The following is a 16510-nucleotide window of genomic DNA, read 5'->3' on the forward strand; positions in this document are numbered from 1 at the left end:
AGTTACATGATCAATTTCTCAAATTATACAATTTTCTTCAAATTCCAACATTAAAACAATCACATAGATCTCACATGGATCTACCCATCCAAGATATTCAACAAACAACGTCTTTCGGAAGACCCGTATTAAGTAAGTCCTACCAGAGACTAACACCTGATCCAAAGATTACCAGCGAATCCAACAGAAAGGATCAGGGTAAGTTCAATACAACCCAAGTCGTGCATCTCATATGTCACGGTGTGCATGAACTCCCCCATCAGCTTCTCACCACTTGATATCTTAGTCTATGTGACTTAAATCATCAGTGAAGCTCGGAGATCTCTGTTACCACATAGGCATCAATACTTAATACACAGCAAACATCAGTCCATACATTATCCCAAATGTATGAATTCAATTCCATATCATTCCGTCATACAATATCATTCAAAAATTGATCCACAATATTCAAAATTCTATTTGACATGAAAAAAATAACACTTTAATACTAAATCATCAAAATATAATATTTTTTACAAATTTAAATAATATACAAACAAACAACCCAATATATAAACATACAACATTCCTGCAAGAGAAATTGAATATTGGGACCACGTCCCTTCCGCATTCAGATCTTCTATCCTAGGGTGCTATTAAAAATTAAATTTAGCTTCCCTTACCTCAATTGCTTGCTTTCCAAGCAACTTTTAGAATTTTATTCTCCACCGTTTGGATAAGCTTCAAGATTTACGGGCCTAATGCAAATTATTCAAACAGAACAAAATTTCAGTATATAATAGAATAAGTTGAGAGGATTAAACTTCTCAACTGACCCCACCAAGATTGATGACTAAATCCTACGAAAAAACAGAGAACAAAGGATATTTAGAGTAAAAATGAACTTACTCTGTTTGAAAATCTGATCGGGTAGAAATGTTCCTTAACTCACCAGCTACAACGTGGTATGATCAGATTCTAAAATAGATGAAGATTGGGAGAGAAATTAAGAGAGAGGGAGAGAAGAGAATTGGAGAGAGAATGGAGATAAAGAAGAATAATGTGTGCAGGGGTTTTGTTTTTTAAAAAAACATGTTGTTACAAAAAGTATCATAATCCACAAAATAAAATAAAATAATGAAATATCTTCAAAATAAATAAGGATTATAAGTTTACATACAAACATTATGATGATTTGAAAAAGAAGATGCAAAAATTCAAAAATTTTGGATGCATGAACTTTAGAAAGTCTACTTTAGGCTATATCTTCCCTTTAGAAAGGGAGTTATCTTAGAGTAAAACAATTATTACATTATTCACTATGAAGCATGATTTATTGATTGAAACTAAACTACATTACAAGCTAAATTGTCGAAGAATTTTAATCATGGTCTTAAAGTTATTTTGACATACCATTGAAAATATTTTACATAATTTGAATATAATATTCTTCTCCAACAATAATGAAATTAAAAGTTAAAACAAACATAAACATTAAATTTCTAGTTATTAGAAAACACATGAAGATGAAGAGAGGATTAGTCGCTATGAAAAACATAGTCATAAAATCTGTAATTATTGATCCCTTAACAAAAGAATTGTTTGTTAGAGTGTTTCCTAATCATATAATTTATATAGGTCTTACTAGTTAATAATAATATCTACCTTTTATTGTATATGACTGCCCACATTAAGTTTGTCATGAAAGGATTCATATTGAATTAATAAAATATTTTACTAAGAAAGCATTACATATTGTACTATAGTGAAGAAAATATTTAATAACAATTATTAATATATATAATTACTTTTTAGTAAATAATATACCACTCTATGATAATAACTTGTAATGGTTATGCCGCTCATGAATAGAATTGAAGTAATTCAAATAAGGTTTTTATTTTTATTACTACTTTTTGTTTAGATGGAAGAGTAACTTTTCCCTTTGTGAAGTAACTTAATAAAATGATAAGTTATCTCTTCTCTGATTAATAGTTATATATTGTTTTGACCAGTTTAAAAATTAAGATTAAAATTAGTTTATATACATTTTTTTATTAAAATATTTTTTAAAAATAAAATTGTGACAAAATTCTAAATTTCAAAACGAAAGTAACTACAAATTTTGTTTCTTAACTGAGACTTATGTACCACATCATTTAAGAATCAGAATCAAAATCAATTTATATACATATATTTTTTATAAGAATAAAATTGTTTAATTAACCCTAAAATACTATATCAACCTCAATACTTTCTTTTTACTTTTCTTTGAATGTAGTAAGAGATTACTGATTTTGTTTGTTTTGAATGTAATAATAGTGAGTTGGTTGTGGCAGTGGAAGTGCATGATGAACTCACATGCAGAGAGGGGCCACTTGGAATGTGAATGACAGAGCAAGGATGGGAGAGGCTCCACCACAACTTCATGCCATCTCTTTCCTACTATTTTCTATAACATTCTCTTTTCAACACCATTCATTTCTTCTTTCATTATTTTACATCTTACACTAATTTCCAATGCCAGAAAACACTTCTCTTGTAGCAGTTAATGGGATCAGAACAGCACCATGTGCCCCCCAGGTGGTGGTTGAGCACCATTATTAATCTTCTCCATCTTCATTTCACAACTTCAACAATAAACATAGGAAACAGTGATGAACTACTTTTTATGTGTGAATATATAGAAAATTAAAGAGTGGAACAGTAATGAAATCATTATCAATATCTTTTACATTATGTGACAGAGAAGCTTGCATACAAAACAAGAATAATTTTGAAATTAGCTTCAGCTTTTCACCAAAACATGAATTCCTTCCTTCAAAACCCTTGTTCTGTTGTGCACGTGATCTCAAACTGCATCAACATCACTTCTTTTTCTTTTTGTCCCTTTCATCTTTCTCACTACAACATTATATTACACCACTTAAAAAACAAACACCGAAACATTTTACTATTACACCAAAATTCACACTTGTATCCATAATCGAATCGGGTACTTAATCGGGTCACCCGCAATAACTAGCAAGTCTTCAACGGGTTCCCACACAAGCAATCGTTGAACCCAAACGACGACGCTTCAAGGTGATCAAAGGGTTCTCCGACTGGAATGGATCCGCACAGATGGTTGTGACTGAGATCCAAATGCCCGATATATTTAGCGGATGCCAAGGATTCGGGTACCCGACCCTTTAAATTGTTGTAAGACAAATCCAAAGCCATGAAATAGGAGTGTGACCCGAAAACATCGGGTATGGATCCTTCGAACCCGTTTCGGCTAAGGTTCAAAATACCCATTCCGCCGTTACTCAACAAACTCTCGGGGATTAAACCCTTCAGAGAGTTGCTATCCAGATTAAGCACGGAAAGAACCGGCATTTTGCCAAGCTCAAACGGAACCGAACCGGTCAAGCGGTTCACGGACAGGTCCAAGTCCGCGAGCCGGTAAATCTTGGAGATTGAAACCGGTATTGAACCGGTTAACTGGTTCCGGTTCAGCATTGCTCGGCTCAGCATTGCAAGGTTCCCGAAATTCTTGGGAATCTCGCCGGTGAGAAGGTTGCTGCTGAGGTCGAGGTGTTTGAGTGAGGTGAGTTGGGTGATTGAAGGGGGAATTTTCCCGGTGAGGGCGTTGTCGGCGAGGTTGAGGACGGTGAGGCGGTTCAGTCTGCCGATGTCGCCGGGGATCTCGCCGGAGAGTTTGTTTCCGATGAGGTCCAGGATGCGGAGGGAGGAGAGGCCGGTGATGCAGGCGGGGATATCGCCGGCGATGTCCTTCCAGTCAGCGACGACGAAGGTGGTGAGGGTGTCGATGCCGCAAATTGCCGGCGAGAGTTTTCCGGTCATGTAGCCGGAGCGGCCGGATTTCTCGAAGATAGGGTCCTCCGACTCGCCGCGGAGGTTGACATCGGTGACGCGGCCGGTGGCGGCGTCGCAGCTGACACCGTACCAGTTGACGCAGCAGTTGGAGCCAGTCCACGAGTTGAAGAGGCCGAGGTAGGGCTCGTTCAACGCCTGCCGGAAGCCAAGAAGTGCCTCCCTGTCCGACGGCGAGCAACCTGTGGCGACGGCGACTGCGGCGGCGATAATGGCCGCTGCTAACAGGAGGAACGAGTGGCGTGCCATTGAGTGTGGTTTAGTTGAGTGTGTTTAAATGAGGTTTGTTATATATAGATGTTGAGTGACCAAACTGCCCCTGATGCAGTGCTATTATTACAGTCGGTGGTGAGTGTGGATTTTGGGAGTGTTGTTATCAAACTTTCAGTGCAATGCACATGCTATTTCTCTTGGGGGTGACATGGTGGGTTCGCCTTCATGGTTGGTTAGGTTTTTGTGTCCAATTATTGGGGTTTTGTACTTTTATTTTAAGAAAAATAAATTGATATTTTAGAAATGTAAATTGAATTGAATGATTTTAGAATAGTAATATTATTTGTTACAAAATACATAACTTTTTTGAATTAATCACATTTAAAGTAAAAGGAACGCCAATAAATAATTTAAAAATGAACTTTTTTTTACATAAAATTTATTGAAAATGGTAAAATTGAAAGAGATGTTTATTAAATAAGAAGTGGGTTAGGGTTTGTGTTTTGTGTCCATTAGAGTTTTATTTTAAACAAAAACTGGTACTTTTAGAACTTTTGGAATAAAAACCGTATTAAAAAATTTTATTTTGTTTAAATAATAAATGAAAATGGTACTTGTATTAGTCTTTTACACTACTTTTATTAATTTAGAATATTCTTACACCGCATATGGGTGCTATCATTGTAGGAGTAAAGATTGAACTTGGTGATTAAAGTAACTAAGGTGCTTGTGGAGATATAGTAAAAATATATTCAAAGCAAGATTTAAAATGCTTATTCCAATTAAACAAAAATATATATATATATATATATTTAAAAAAAATTGTAAAATTTGATTTAAAAATTCATAAAATGCTATAATTAATTGGTATAAGCATTTTATGATTTAAAAAATTGTAATTAAAAGATTTAAAAAAATTTGACATATTGAAACATTTTAATTAAAATTAAGAAGAATTTTTATGAATACAAGTTGGTAATTTTTTTTATTGCTTGAAAATTGTTAAAGCTCATTCAAGTTTGCATTTATCACGTTATGTATAATAAACAAACAAAATGATCATTATCATTTACAACTTAATCGATTAAGAATCAAATTGTAACTGAGTACATGCACAATATTAATTGATTACAAAGATATGCATAATTGGTTATGTTGGGCATGGTAATCGATTGTGGCATGTATTGTAACCAATTAAGAATGTCTTCTTAATCGGTTGTGTAGTTTATCAAACTACTTCCAAGTTGAAACACAACAACATTCAAACCCCATGCACATTCAAAATTAAATTTCCATGAAAGGGGATATTGGTAATTGACCATCTATGTCAAACTTTCCACCCAAATGACCACACTTGAGAGGGGGTGCTTCCTCATTCTCCCCTATCCTTTCTTTTTACACAAATCACCTTAAAATCACCCCGCCAAAATTTTCACCCAAATGACCACACTTCAAAGGGGATGCTTCCTCATTCCCCATTTCCTTTCTTTTTACACAAATCACCTCAAATTCACCCCACAAAACTACTATACCTTTTAAACAATGCAACAACCCAAACCAAACATAATGCTATTAAATTTATTGTTAGGTTATGGATGAATAACAAACGAAAATGAGAAAAAAAACACATTATTCATAAAAGAATCATAATAAATATGATAAGATATTTTTCTTAACAAAATAATCTTTATTTTTTTTTATTTTGTATTCTTTAAACTTCTTATTCGTAAGAATTAATTCTTGTATTTTTAAGTGTAAATAGTAATGTTTAAATCCAACTTAGTTGATCTTTCTCAAGCACAATGAGACATCAAAAGAGGGAGCCTATAACAAGGAAAAGATAAGCAAGAAGAAAATAAGACAAGCCTCATAGAAGCTCAATTAAAGCTTCTAATTCTCGACTAAGAAGGAGCTTTGGAAAGGAAAGGAAAACATGCTCTTAAGATGGCAGGAAAATCATAAACCAAGCATGAGAATCACCTCCTTCAAATTTGACCAACTAAAGATCTTTTTAGATTTATTTTTTAATTTTGACTTTCAATATTCACTCTCTTTTCTCCTTGAATTTTCAACCAACACTTGGAGAGTTATTGATCTAGGATTTCCATTTCTTTTATGTGCATTTACGTGTCATTTTGTAAATTGATTTTTGAATGACTTAGGTTATAAACAATTCTCTTTCTGGAAATCACTTTTGACATATATGAGATATTAAATTTGTGAGACACTTGTGAAAGTGATATTGTACTTTGAGTTTGATCTTAAAAAAGAGTTAAGTGGCAATTCTACATGAGATTTATACGGATATGAAGAAATCTCTTCCATCTTAAGGTGATACTCAACACTTCTTCACATTTTTTTCCTTATATTACTCATTGTCATATTCATTTATTCTTTTAATCATTGTCTTTTGTTAATTGTTTGAGTTCAATTGTTAAGTTCTTGTGTTTCTCTTGAAGTCCTATAATGAATAAAATATTTAATTCAAATTTTTTATGACATATAATTAAAAAAAAAGAGTAAATATGAGATTCATAGTTATTACTTGAATTTAATTTCTTCTTGATATTTTGAGCTTCCAATTTGATCTTTATCACACTCCACTTATTTAGTCAACATTTCACCATTTTCATTGTAGATTCTATTACCGTCTACTTTCATAACTCATACTATTTTGGTTATTCTTCTTTTGTATTGAATTAAGGTATATCCTTTGATAAGTTATAGCTAAGTAGTCTTCATCCATCCATTTATCCAACCAAAAGTTCATGTTCCTCTCATCTCCAATTTTTCATCTAACATTTTTTCCTTAAATAATTCAAATGAGTTTTCATACCAAATGTGTTTTTAAATTCCTCCACCATATAGAACATTCTTGTGAGGATCTAACCCATTATAAATATCTCTTTATCTCACATACCTTGTCTTGAAAATTGAACACCAAGAAATTGCCTCTAAAGTGATACATGTTCCATGCCTATTCAGCTACAAGTGTTTCATTGAACAGTTTACATATTTTACCCCCTAGATCACATGGTTTGTAGGATACATACATCCTCTTAACTCACTCATGCAACTTTCATTTCTATTTATTTACTCCCCATAGGAAAACCAATTAATAGGCTCATCTTTCTCAACACTCCACTTGACATTTTATAGAAAGACTTTTAGTATAGCATAAAGACAGAAGAACCAAGTTAATAAGAAACATTATTCCAACAAATGATAATTATTTTTTTCTTCCAAAAGTGTCAAATTTCCTCTTAAATTTCAACAAAATTGAATTTCACTCTCTTGGATTTGATCATTCAAGGACTCAAAAATACACAAAAGGGAAAGAAAACATTTTACATTGATTAAAGTTAAATATTGGTTTATCTCTTTTTTTAGGAAAAAAAATGCATATCAAGTATGGTTAATAACCATACCATTCATGTATGGTTAATTATCTAAACGTATTTACCTTTAATTTGAACGTCAGAATATTTTTGCAGGTACACCCCTTGCCCAACCAAAAGACCGAAAGAACAACTAGAAACTGAGAAACCAAAGAAAGATAACAAAGGAGAACTTGATAGACAAGATCCGATCTTGTAAGAACAATATACATAATAAAAGTTACATAAAAGAAATATTATATATATATGTAATTAAACATGATATATTTCAAAACTTTATTAATTTAGAAATCTCAATTTCAATATATACAAGATAGCATATGAGAAACAAATCTCTTCTAAAATACTTATATTAAGAAATAGGTTAAAAACGAAAAAAAAAAGTTAGAAAAGAGATAGAAAGGGAGACTTGAGAATAGAAGAGAAATAAGATATGAAGAAAAAGAGAAAGGAAATAAAAAAGGAAAAGAGAATATACTCTAAATCAAACACTTCAAGGAGATTGTTCACATGAATTTCTAAGCCATAGAAATAATAATATTTTAGTATAATTTTCACAAACAATTTTTTTAAATTAAAAAAAAGTCTTATTCAAGTAACTATTTTTGAAATTTAAGAAATTTGTTCATATTAAAATGTAGTTTTTATTAATAAGAAACGCATGTAAGTAATTTCCATTTAGGATATTAAAAAAGAGCATAGCAAATGGAGCAAAGTGAAAGGGAGACATGAAAAGATGTTGGAGTTGTTTCTGCCTTTTATTTTCTAAAATACTTTTTTTTAAAATATTTACAAAATTTGATATATTGTAGGTGAGAAATTAATCAACTTGGATAAAATTGTTTTAGAAATGTTTAAAAAAACGGAAAAGTGAATCAAACATGCTCAAGTTTAACATATGTTTTTGTTTCTACATCAAGTTTTTCTTCTACTGTTATCAACAAAAAAGTTTAATTTAAGATGTTATATAAATAAATTAATCAAACTTTATCACTAATGATTATTTGATAAGGGAGGCAAATATTTTTTTTACAAAAATAAATAAAATCAGCTTCGTCTTCCTTGTTCCTTCGGGGTATTCTGGCATTCACGTTATTTATATTATTTTAATGGACTTATCTTATTGGATCTGATTAGTGAAATAGATCACGGTTGTATTACCTAATTCTTAATAATAATTTAATTTTACTGACCTTGATTTGAATGTTAATGAATTCAGTGTGTCAGTCGGTCTAACCGTCCGTGGAGATCTCAGTCAACTTGGTTAGGGAGACCGAGTCATGACATTGACCGGTGGACCGATACCAGTACAATTTCATATTTTCTTTATATATTCTACTTAGTTATAACATTAAACAGTGAACTAGGAAGTACTGGATAACCATAACAGTGATATTATTCTGCACTTATTATCATATTCAAACTTTATATTAAAAAACTTTATATTAAAAAACCGACAAGGCATATTTATGTTGACAAGATGGAGGGTCCAAATTGCACTGTGATCACTACTTCCTTACTCTGGCAATGGGACCCAAATCATGTATTTTTTTCTATCAATATAATTTCATTAAAACTAATAACATAAGTTAATTTAAACTCATTTTCAACACTAAAACTACAATCCCTTTTGTTTGAAGAAAAATAAAAATAAAAGGCTTTTTATTAATTTTATTGCATCAACTAATCCATAAAAATACTTTACTGACTTTTTTGAAAATCAGATTTTAACCCATACCTAAACTTATGGATAAGTTAAATTCATTTCTTTTCACTTTTCTCCATTAAAAGTGTTTATGAAGAATTTTTTGTTTTTGTTTGTAGATATGTTAGAAGGAGTTAGGGCAAGAATGAAGAATGAGTAACATGTTTGAACATGAACATGGGTTGGGTCTTGAACTTCCATGTTCCAAAGTTCTCAAGTTGGATTAATGGTCTGAGCTAAAAAAACAAAAGGATAAAGGTTAATGACTCAATGGTCCTCCCAATAGAAGGCAAAGTCCTTGTGTTTTGGACATCTTTTAAAGCTTTCATGTGCAAGATCAGTGTGGACATAAAAGAGCCACTGCATTGAAGTGATTGATGCTAGTGAGTTTTTAGATACTTTTTAAGACAATTTTTTTATAAATATAAATAAATATTAAGTATAATTTAATCTTATAAAATTAAATTAAACTATAAGATAAAGTTTGTATTTAGTTATATATTATAAAATATCTTTAAATATTATCACATGTGTCAAACAATATTGATCAAAACCAATTATTTTTCTAATATTGCCTATGTAACTAGAGTTTAACTCCTTTTAAATATTATTCCCCCAACATTTAGTAGTACTTTTTTCCTCAAAATAATGACTAATAGACAAAAAGAAAAGGAAGTGCACTAGGAAGATTAGATTAATGAAAGACAATTGAATCATGTGATGTTTTTTTTCCTTCCCTAATGGAAAGGGTAAAGGTCCAACTAAATATTTAGACATTCTATTGAGTAGTTGGGCATTTAATAAACTTTACCACTTTATCTTATCATCTAGTCATTAATATGATATGGTGATAGGTTATATTAGGTATCTATGAGAAAAAAATACTTTGCACTAGCAATATGTATAAAATAATGTTACACTCTTATGTTTCTTAAGAGTGTATAAACCTTTTTTAGTTTTAAATATTTATAATAACGTTCCTTTTAGGATATAAGATTTATTTTGATGAATTTCTTCGTGAGTCTTTGAAGAAGAGAAAAAATTGAAGAAAAAAATTAATTTAATTTCTTTATAAGCTAAAATTTAATTATACTTAATTTAAAAATTATACAAGAGAATTTCTACTAATTAGTTCACACATAAATTAATTTTAACTTGTTTTCTCTCCTTAAAGAAATTTATGGAAAAGTTTATCCTAAGAAGTCCATGATGTAATTTCTATTAAAATATTAAAGAATTTAGTGTAATATATAAGTGAAAGAGGACAAAGGAGGGAGCTTCAAACTTGTGTATTTTTTACCAAAACTTTTTCCGAAGGACTTTTATAAGAAAAAATAAATAAATGTTTTGATAAACTAAAATTAATTTGTAGAAATTCTCTTATATAATTTCTCTATAATTTTTTTAAAAAATTTATTCATAAATTTTATTTAATGTCTTTTTCTTTTCTAAGGAAAAAATTGTATGTGTTATTTTTTAAATCGAGTCTTTCTTTCTAAGCTTTTCTATTTTCTTTTCATCACTGTAATAGATTAGGCCTTTGTTTGAGCTTTTAATTTTTTAGTTGCACCTTTAATGTGACTTTATTTGGCTTTGTAAATTATTTGTGTAAAGAGTTTTGATTCATTTACGAATTAAATTTAATTCTTAAGAAACCTCTTAAGTTCTTAATAACTACTGTTGAGTTTCATAATTTAAAGTGATAAATATTTCGAACTTATCAATTCTCATTGAACTATGACCTTGTTTTCATCTCTTACCTTAATTCCATTTTTCTATTTTTTGAAAACCTACATTGTTAGGATGATGTTGAAATGATCCGATCTAAGGGAGAACTTCATTGATAAGGAGAGTGAATGAAATGTTTCTCAAACAATCAACACATGTATAGAGTGGAAAAACAGTGAGGGAGTACAGTCTCACAGAATAACAATCCTTGTATAAATGAGATTCCATATAAGTTAATGAAATTGCTCAAGCAGATAAATGGACAAAAGGAAAATGGTAAAAATGTGATTCTTCATCCTTCCTATTTCCAATATTCCACTGAATCATTGGGAAGTTGAAAATGTTTAATTAACCCTCCACAATAACTGGCACACCACAACTATCTAGATGACACTGATATTACATGTGGATTGGTACAAAACAATTTTGATACAAAATCTAGTGAGTTGTGTTGATGGAATTGGGTGAAGATTTGGTTGGATTAACTAATTCAGAGTGAAACAGACATTTTCCATCTCAATTAGCCAGGAAAATGGTACCAACCCCCTTGTGTTGAATAAAATATTTATGATATTCAAGCAAAAATGTCTTCAGCAATAAATGACTCCTCAGTAGTATCAATATGGCTTTCTGAAGGTACCTGAAGTGACTCGTAGTTTAGTTGTCTGGAAGCTTCATACAAAGCTATGCCAACACTTACAGACAGATTCAAACATCTGACATAAGTCTCAACCATTGGGATTTTGACAGTGCCACCACCAAATGGTTCAGTTTTGCAGTCTACCAAGGCCTCAGGAGGCAGGCCACTTGTTTCAGAACCAAACAAAAGATAGTCACCTTTTCTGTAGGAAAACTCCTGCGGAGTAAGAAGGAACCACAATTTTATAGGCATATTTACAGTTTCCTTATATTGCTTTTTGAATGCTAAGGCACACACTACTTTTAATACAAGATAATAAGTAACCTTTGCTTCATGAGATGTCCAAAACCATGAAAACAAAAAAGAGCCACAAAACCAAAAGGTATCAAATTGAAAAAACTGAACCAAATAAGCATTACTGAAAAACCATAAAGAAAAGAAAATAAAACTAAAAACTAGCTTTGATTGGTTTTCAAATTCAGACCAATATATATAACCTATAAAATTTATAGATTATCTATACTTATTTAAGAATTTTGCTAGCATTCCTCCAGTCAAAATAAATTCCCTCTATTGGATTTAGACTAATTGAAAGATTGACAATTTGTTTGAAATTATATTTAGACTTTAGCTATCAAGAACTTGACTGTATTTTGATGTATTATCATGAATTCCTTTCAACCTATAGTTGGTGTATTTCATAAATTAGTTTAGACTTGTAATGGCGAATAGAGAAGAAAAAAGAAAAGTTTTCTAATACATACCAATTTAAATAGGACTGGATTGTGGTTTTGTATTTTGAATAAAACAGGTTATATTATATTAACAGAAAACGATTAGAAATTTAGAATGGATCAGCTGGCTTTCCAGTTAAAATCAATCTAATACAAGAACACCCCCCCTACTTCCTACCTAACCCCAAATGATCCACTCTCACAAACCACGTCATAGGGAAGTGAGAAAGTCATATCCAAGACCTTGTTCTACTTCACAACTGTTCCCCAGATTAATTCTAAGCTGTCATTTATAATGCAGGAAGCAAATATTGAATCATATCATACACTTTAACAGATTTTGGAAAACTTAACATAAACTTATTAGAATAATGCATCTCCGTGTAAAGAGCTTTATATTTACTTCATCTGTACATAATGCTCAATTCTTTCTTTTTTCTTATGGAGGGTAGGGAGGGGGTTGGTTGGAAGAGCACTTATTCTAACATGCTCTTACATACTAAAATGCCCTCACTTCAGGCCTACACTGACATTCATTATCTCCTCATAAATGGCAATACCGTGATTCTGTTCCCATGTTTCTTATTAGTTGTAGACAATGTAGGGTAGGAAGGTTGCTATAGGGATTCCAAATTTGTATTTTGTTTCTCCAATCAACTTGTTAATTCAAAGTTTCAATGCTATAAAGAGAAACTACTGAGGATTGAAAACAAAATCTTCAACGTTTTAGAGATAAAAGAAGAAATTCATTATAAGGAGAAGACCTTCGGAGATGTCATGGCATTACAAACATCGAGCATCAACAGGATAAATGCTGTAATTAAAGGAACTGTGCTATGGTGGGCAACTCACAGAATGAATTTGTGTTCCCCTCTTTGTAAAAGCTAGCAACCGCTTTTCACCCTCCTGTACCAACAATGGTAACATGTCACATGTGGAGTCAAAGGAGATGATGATATATTGAATTTATCTGAATGGTAATTACCTGTTGTCTAAAATAATCACGAAAATCTCCCCAAGAATCATGAACTTTAACAACCACATATCTGTATTATATTGTTAATAATGGAAAACCAATAAAAAGCAACAAAGCAATTATGTCAATTTTATAGCAGTTTTTATTTTCATTTTGGACAAAACAATATTAGATCAGTTAAAACTACTAGATGTGTTATACTAGATAAGCAACACACTTCAGCCACTCAAAAACAAAGCTTTAGAGGAGTTAAAATCCAGAGTCAGGCACTTAATTCAAAATAAACAGTGATAGACAATTACATACTACCCTGTATGGTATAAGTGTTGGTCTAGAATAGCTGGAGAGATGTGAGTGAGAAAAAAATTAAAATTTCAATAAGCATATATCCATGGATACGGCCAATAATCCAATCCAGCACGCTTTAGTTTAGTATCATCCACCTGAAATCCTAATGGCTGAAAAGATAATTAAATAGAAAGCCTATCATCAGTATTTTGCGATAAACACTACAAATAGATGACAATCTTGTCATCAAATATAAAAAGTATTTAGATATAGAGAGCAAAACTCACCCCAACTAAGTGTAATCCAACATTTGATGCTGCACATGTTCTAGCAATGCACCCTGTGTTTCCTGGAATCTACCAAAGACAAAATAAATCATAGAACAACCTTCAGTAATTTTCTAATTTAACTCTAACTCTAAGCTAAAAAAAGTTTACCAAGACCAGTTTTATTGTTTAGCGGTTTAACTTCCTTACTTGTTTAAAATGATTTGAACTTTAATATTCTCTCAAATTAAAATGCAAAATACCTGTCCAGCCCAACATTGACCATTTTTGTTTTTTATCATCATTATCATTCTGAAGTTAATATCTATTGCCCTATTACAATATTCTCGACAAATATATTAAACTGAAAATTAAATGATAGATCACAGATCAGTGATTAGCAAATGCATAGTTAGATCATTATTTTCTTAAATGTTGGTCATTCTTGTGATACGAGCCATTGTCAGGGAATTTATCAGGAAATTGACATAAACCAGACTTTCTTATATATAGGCGGTGTTGTTAGGATACAAGAGAAAACATGCATAAAAAAATATCAGTATTATTGAATTAGATGGTGCTTAAAGTTCATACAGAGAAGAAACTCCACCTGAGAAAGATTTTTCATAACTTTTCATATCTTAGGCATAACCCCAGAACTCCCATACTCTCTCCCTATAATCCCACTGCCCAGCAAAATAACTATCTGCCACCTTCGCAGTATTTAAATTTTGCACAACTGATTAACAAAGATAATAGAGCCATGATCCCTCTCCTAGAAGATGTATCTTCTCAGGCCTAAGTATATGCCAAACTAGCTATCCCAACCTCCTCATATGCTACCACCGCTTTTGTAATACATTCTCACTGTAACAAACAATCACATACACATACATTCTCTTTGTAACTAACAAACTAGATAATGATGAAAGGAAGCATATTCCGTCCCGATTGCCCCAGTGGCCAGGGACTTGCGCCTCATAGAATAATTGGTCTGAATCTTTGGCCTGGCAGACTCGGGTTGATGGTCTTCATCCCCTTGTATGGTCCCGGGCAGTAGTATTAACACGGTCTTGGAACCACAAGTTCTATCAGATGTACTGACAAGTTTGACAAATAATCTTTTATTTAAATAAAAATAAAGAAACTAATCTCTTAGAACTCAAATAGTATTTAATACTACAACAGAGTACTAATCAAGGGGGGTTGAACTTGGATTTTCACCAACTCAAATGTAATCTGCTTATTTTTCTAACTTTGAGAACATAAATACATCTCACCTTTATAAGTTGTTTTTGTAAGGTTAATCATTGATAACATAAATGATAGTCAAACTAAAGTATACAAGTGAAGGACAACTCTCATCCAATAATTTCATTTTGAAAGGTTAAGTTAAGCTCAAACTCAAATTCTAAGATGATATCAAAGTTTATCTTAACAATTATTGTTAAGTCTATTGGTTATCCGCTATTGGGCCACAATCAAACCACCCATATATTTCTAGTCCTAATATTTCATGTTTGAGATGTCTAATCTTTAACACGCCGGTGTTGGAGGTCTCAAATGACTCCTGATATGACCAAACTAAAGAATTTCTCACTTATGAGGTTTTTAAGGTTGAGTTAAAGTTCAAATCCAAATTCTAAGGATTGACTAATGACTTCAATTCAATAATGTGCATGATATTATGTTTATTGTTGAAGCTTCATCTCTTCCATTCCGTAATCTCTTCTTCATGCAAAATGGATTGACCGATTAAGTACCAAATACTAGGAGAAATGGTTGCTCCATAACAAAACCAAATTGCATAAACAGCTATAGATAAATGTCAGCTTTAATTTTTATGAAATTTTGGGACTAACATAATGCTTCAGTAAAAACCGTGTCTTCAGAATTCAAAAACTAACAGAAAGGAAAAGTTACACAATAAACAAAAGAAATAATAATAATTTGAATAAAAAGAAATCTAGTTTAAGAGAATGTTGTTGTTACCTGAGGGGACACGAGCACAACCTGAAGAACCTTGGAACACGATGCTTCATTCACAGCCTCTCCAACGCCACGAGGCAAAGCACCTTCCTTGCTTACGATCTTAGCTGACCCATCTGACACAAGAACAAAATCAAAATTTGGAACAACAAAAAGCAAATTACCCACAAATAAAAATGGCGAAAGAGTGAGAAATGTGAAATTACTGGGAGAGCAATGGGGGAAGAACCGACTTGAGGAAGAAGTGAGAAAAGGTTTGAAGTGAAAGAAAGTGAATTGAGAAAAGGGAGAGAATTTAGATGATGGAAAGTGAAATGGGGTTGCAATGTTGAGGGATTTTAGAGCAGTGAAGTCCATTCTTCACTCCCTCTGTGCTTCTTTCTCCTTTATCCGTTGGAGACTATGCACTGTAATATAAATTCATTTCTTTCTTCACCTCCATATTTTCTTCCTCTATCCCAACAAATGAAAGTCTACATTCTTTTTAATTATATAATTTGAAAGATATTTTTAATTTTTAGATGTATAATATAAAATTATTTTTGGTTTCAAGTTTTTTAAAAGGTTGTACAATTTAAAAATATTTTTTCCTAAAAAATATTTTCTTAATATATAATCTGGAAGTTATTTTTCTCTTTCAAATTACACAATTTAAAATTTAATTTTAGTTTTTGGATTATATAATTTTAAAGTCTTTCTGTTTGGGTAATATAAA

At 31.5% G+C, this 16510-nt stretch overlaps 2 protein-coding genes across 3 annotated transcripts; both read right to left on the reverse strand.

Moving 5' to 3' along the window:
- Window positions 1-2673: 2673 nt before the first annotated feature.
- On the reverse strand, window positions 2674-4291 carry LOC137834878 (uncharacterized). Its single transcript, XM_068643105.2, has one exon. The coding sequence runs from the start codon at window positions 4105-4107 to the stop codon at window positions 3004-3006; it is 1104 nt and encodes a 367-aa protein (XP_068499206.2). The 5' UTR covers window positions 4108-4291; the 3' UTR covers window positions 2674-3003.
- A 6802-nt stretch (window positions 4292-11093) lies between these two features.
- On the reverse strand, window positions 11094-16258 carry AGL26 (tRNA (cytidine(34)-2'-O)-methyltransferase). Of its 2 annotated transcripts, none has more exons than XM_068643106.2 (7): window positions 16002-16258; window positions 15799-15911; window positions 13828-13896; window positions 13652-13710; window positions 13262-13322; window positions 13129-13182; window positions 11094-11758 (listed from the first exon to the last, which is right to left on the reverse strand). In XM_068643106.2, exons 1-7 carry the CDS (start codon window positions 16150-16152, stop codon window positions 11477-11479), a joined length of 789 nt encoding a protein of 262 aa, XP_068499207.1. In that variant the 5' UTR covers window positions 16153-16258; the 3' UTR covers window positions 11094-11476. The 2 variants fall into 2 exon arrangements, 1 of the variants encoding a protein (XP_068499207.1); XR_016521150.1 differs by having other exon boundaries at window positions 11629-11758; window positions 13041-13182.
- Between the last annotated feature and the right edge of the window lie 252 nt (window positions 16259-16510).

Source organism: Phaseolus vulgaris, chromosome 5, assembly GCF_051622355.1.
Source record: "Phaseolus vulgaris cultivar YP4 chromosome 5, ASM5162235v1, whole genome shotgun sequence".
In the NCBI taxonomy this organism is placed as follows: Eukaryota; Viridiplantae; Streptophyta; class Magnoliopsida; order Fabales; family Fabaceae; genus Phaseolus; species Phaseolus vulgaris.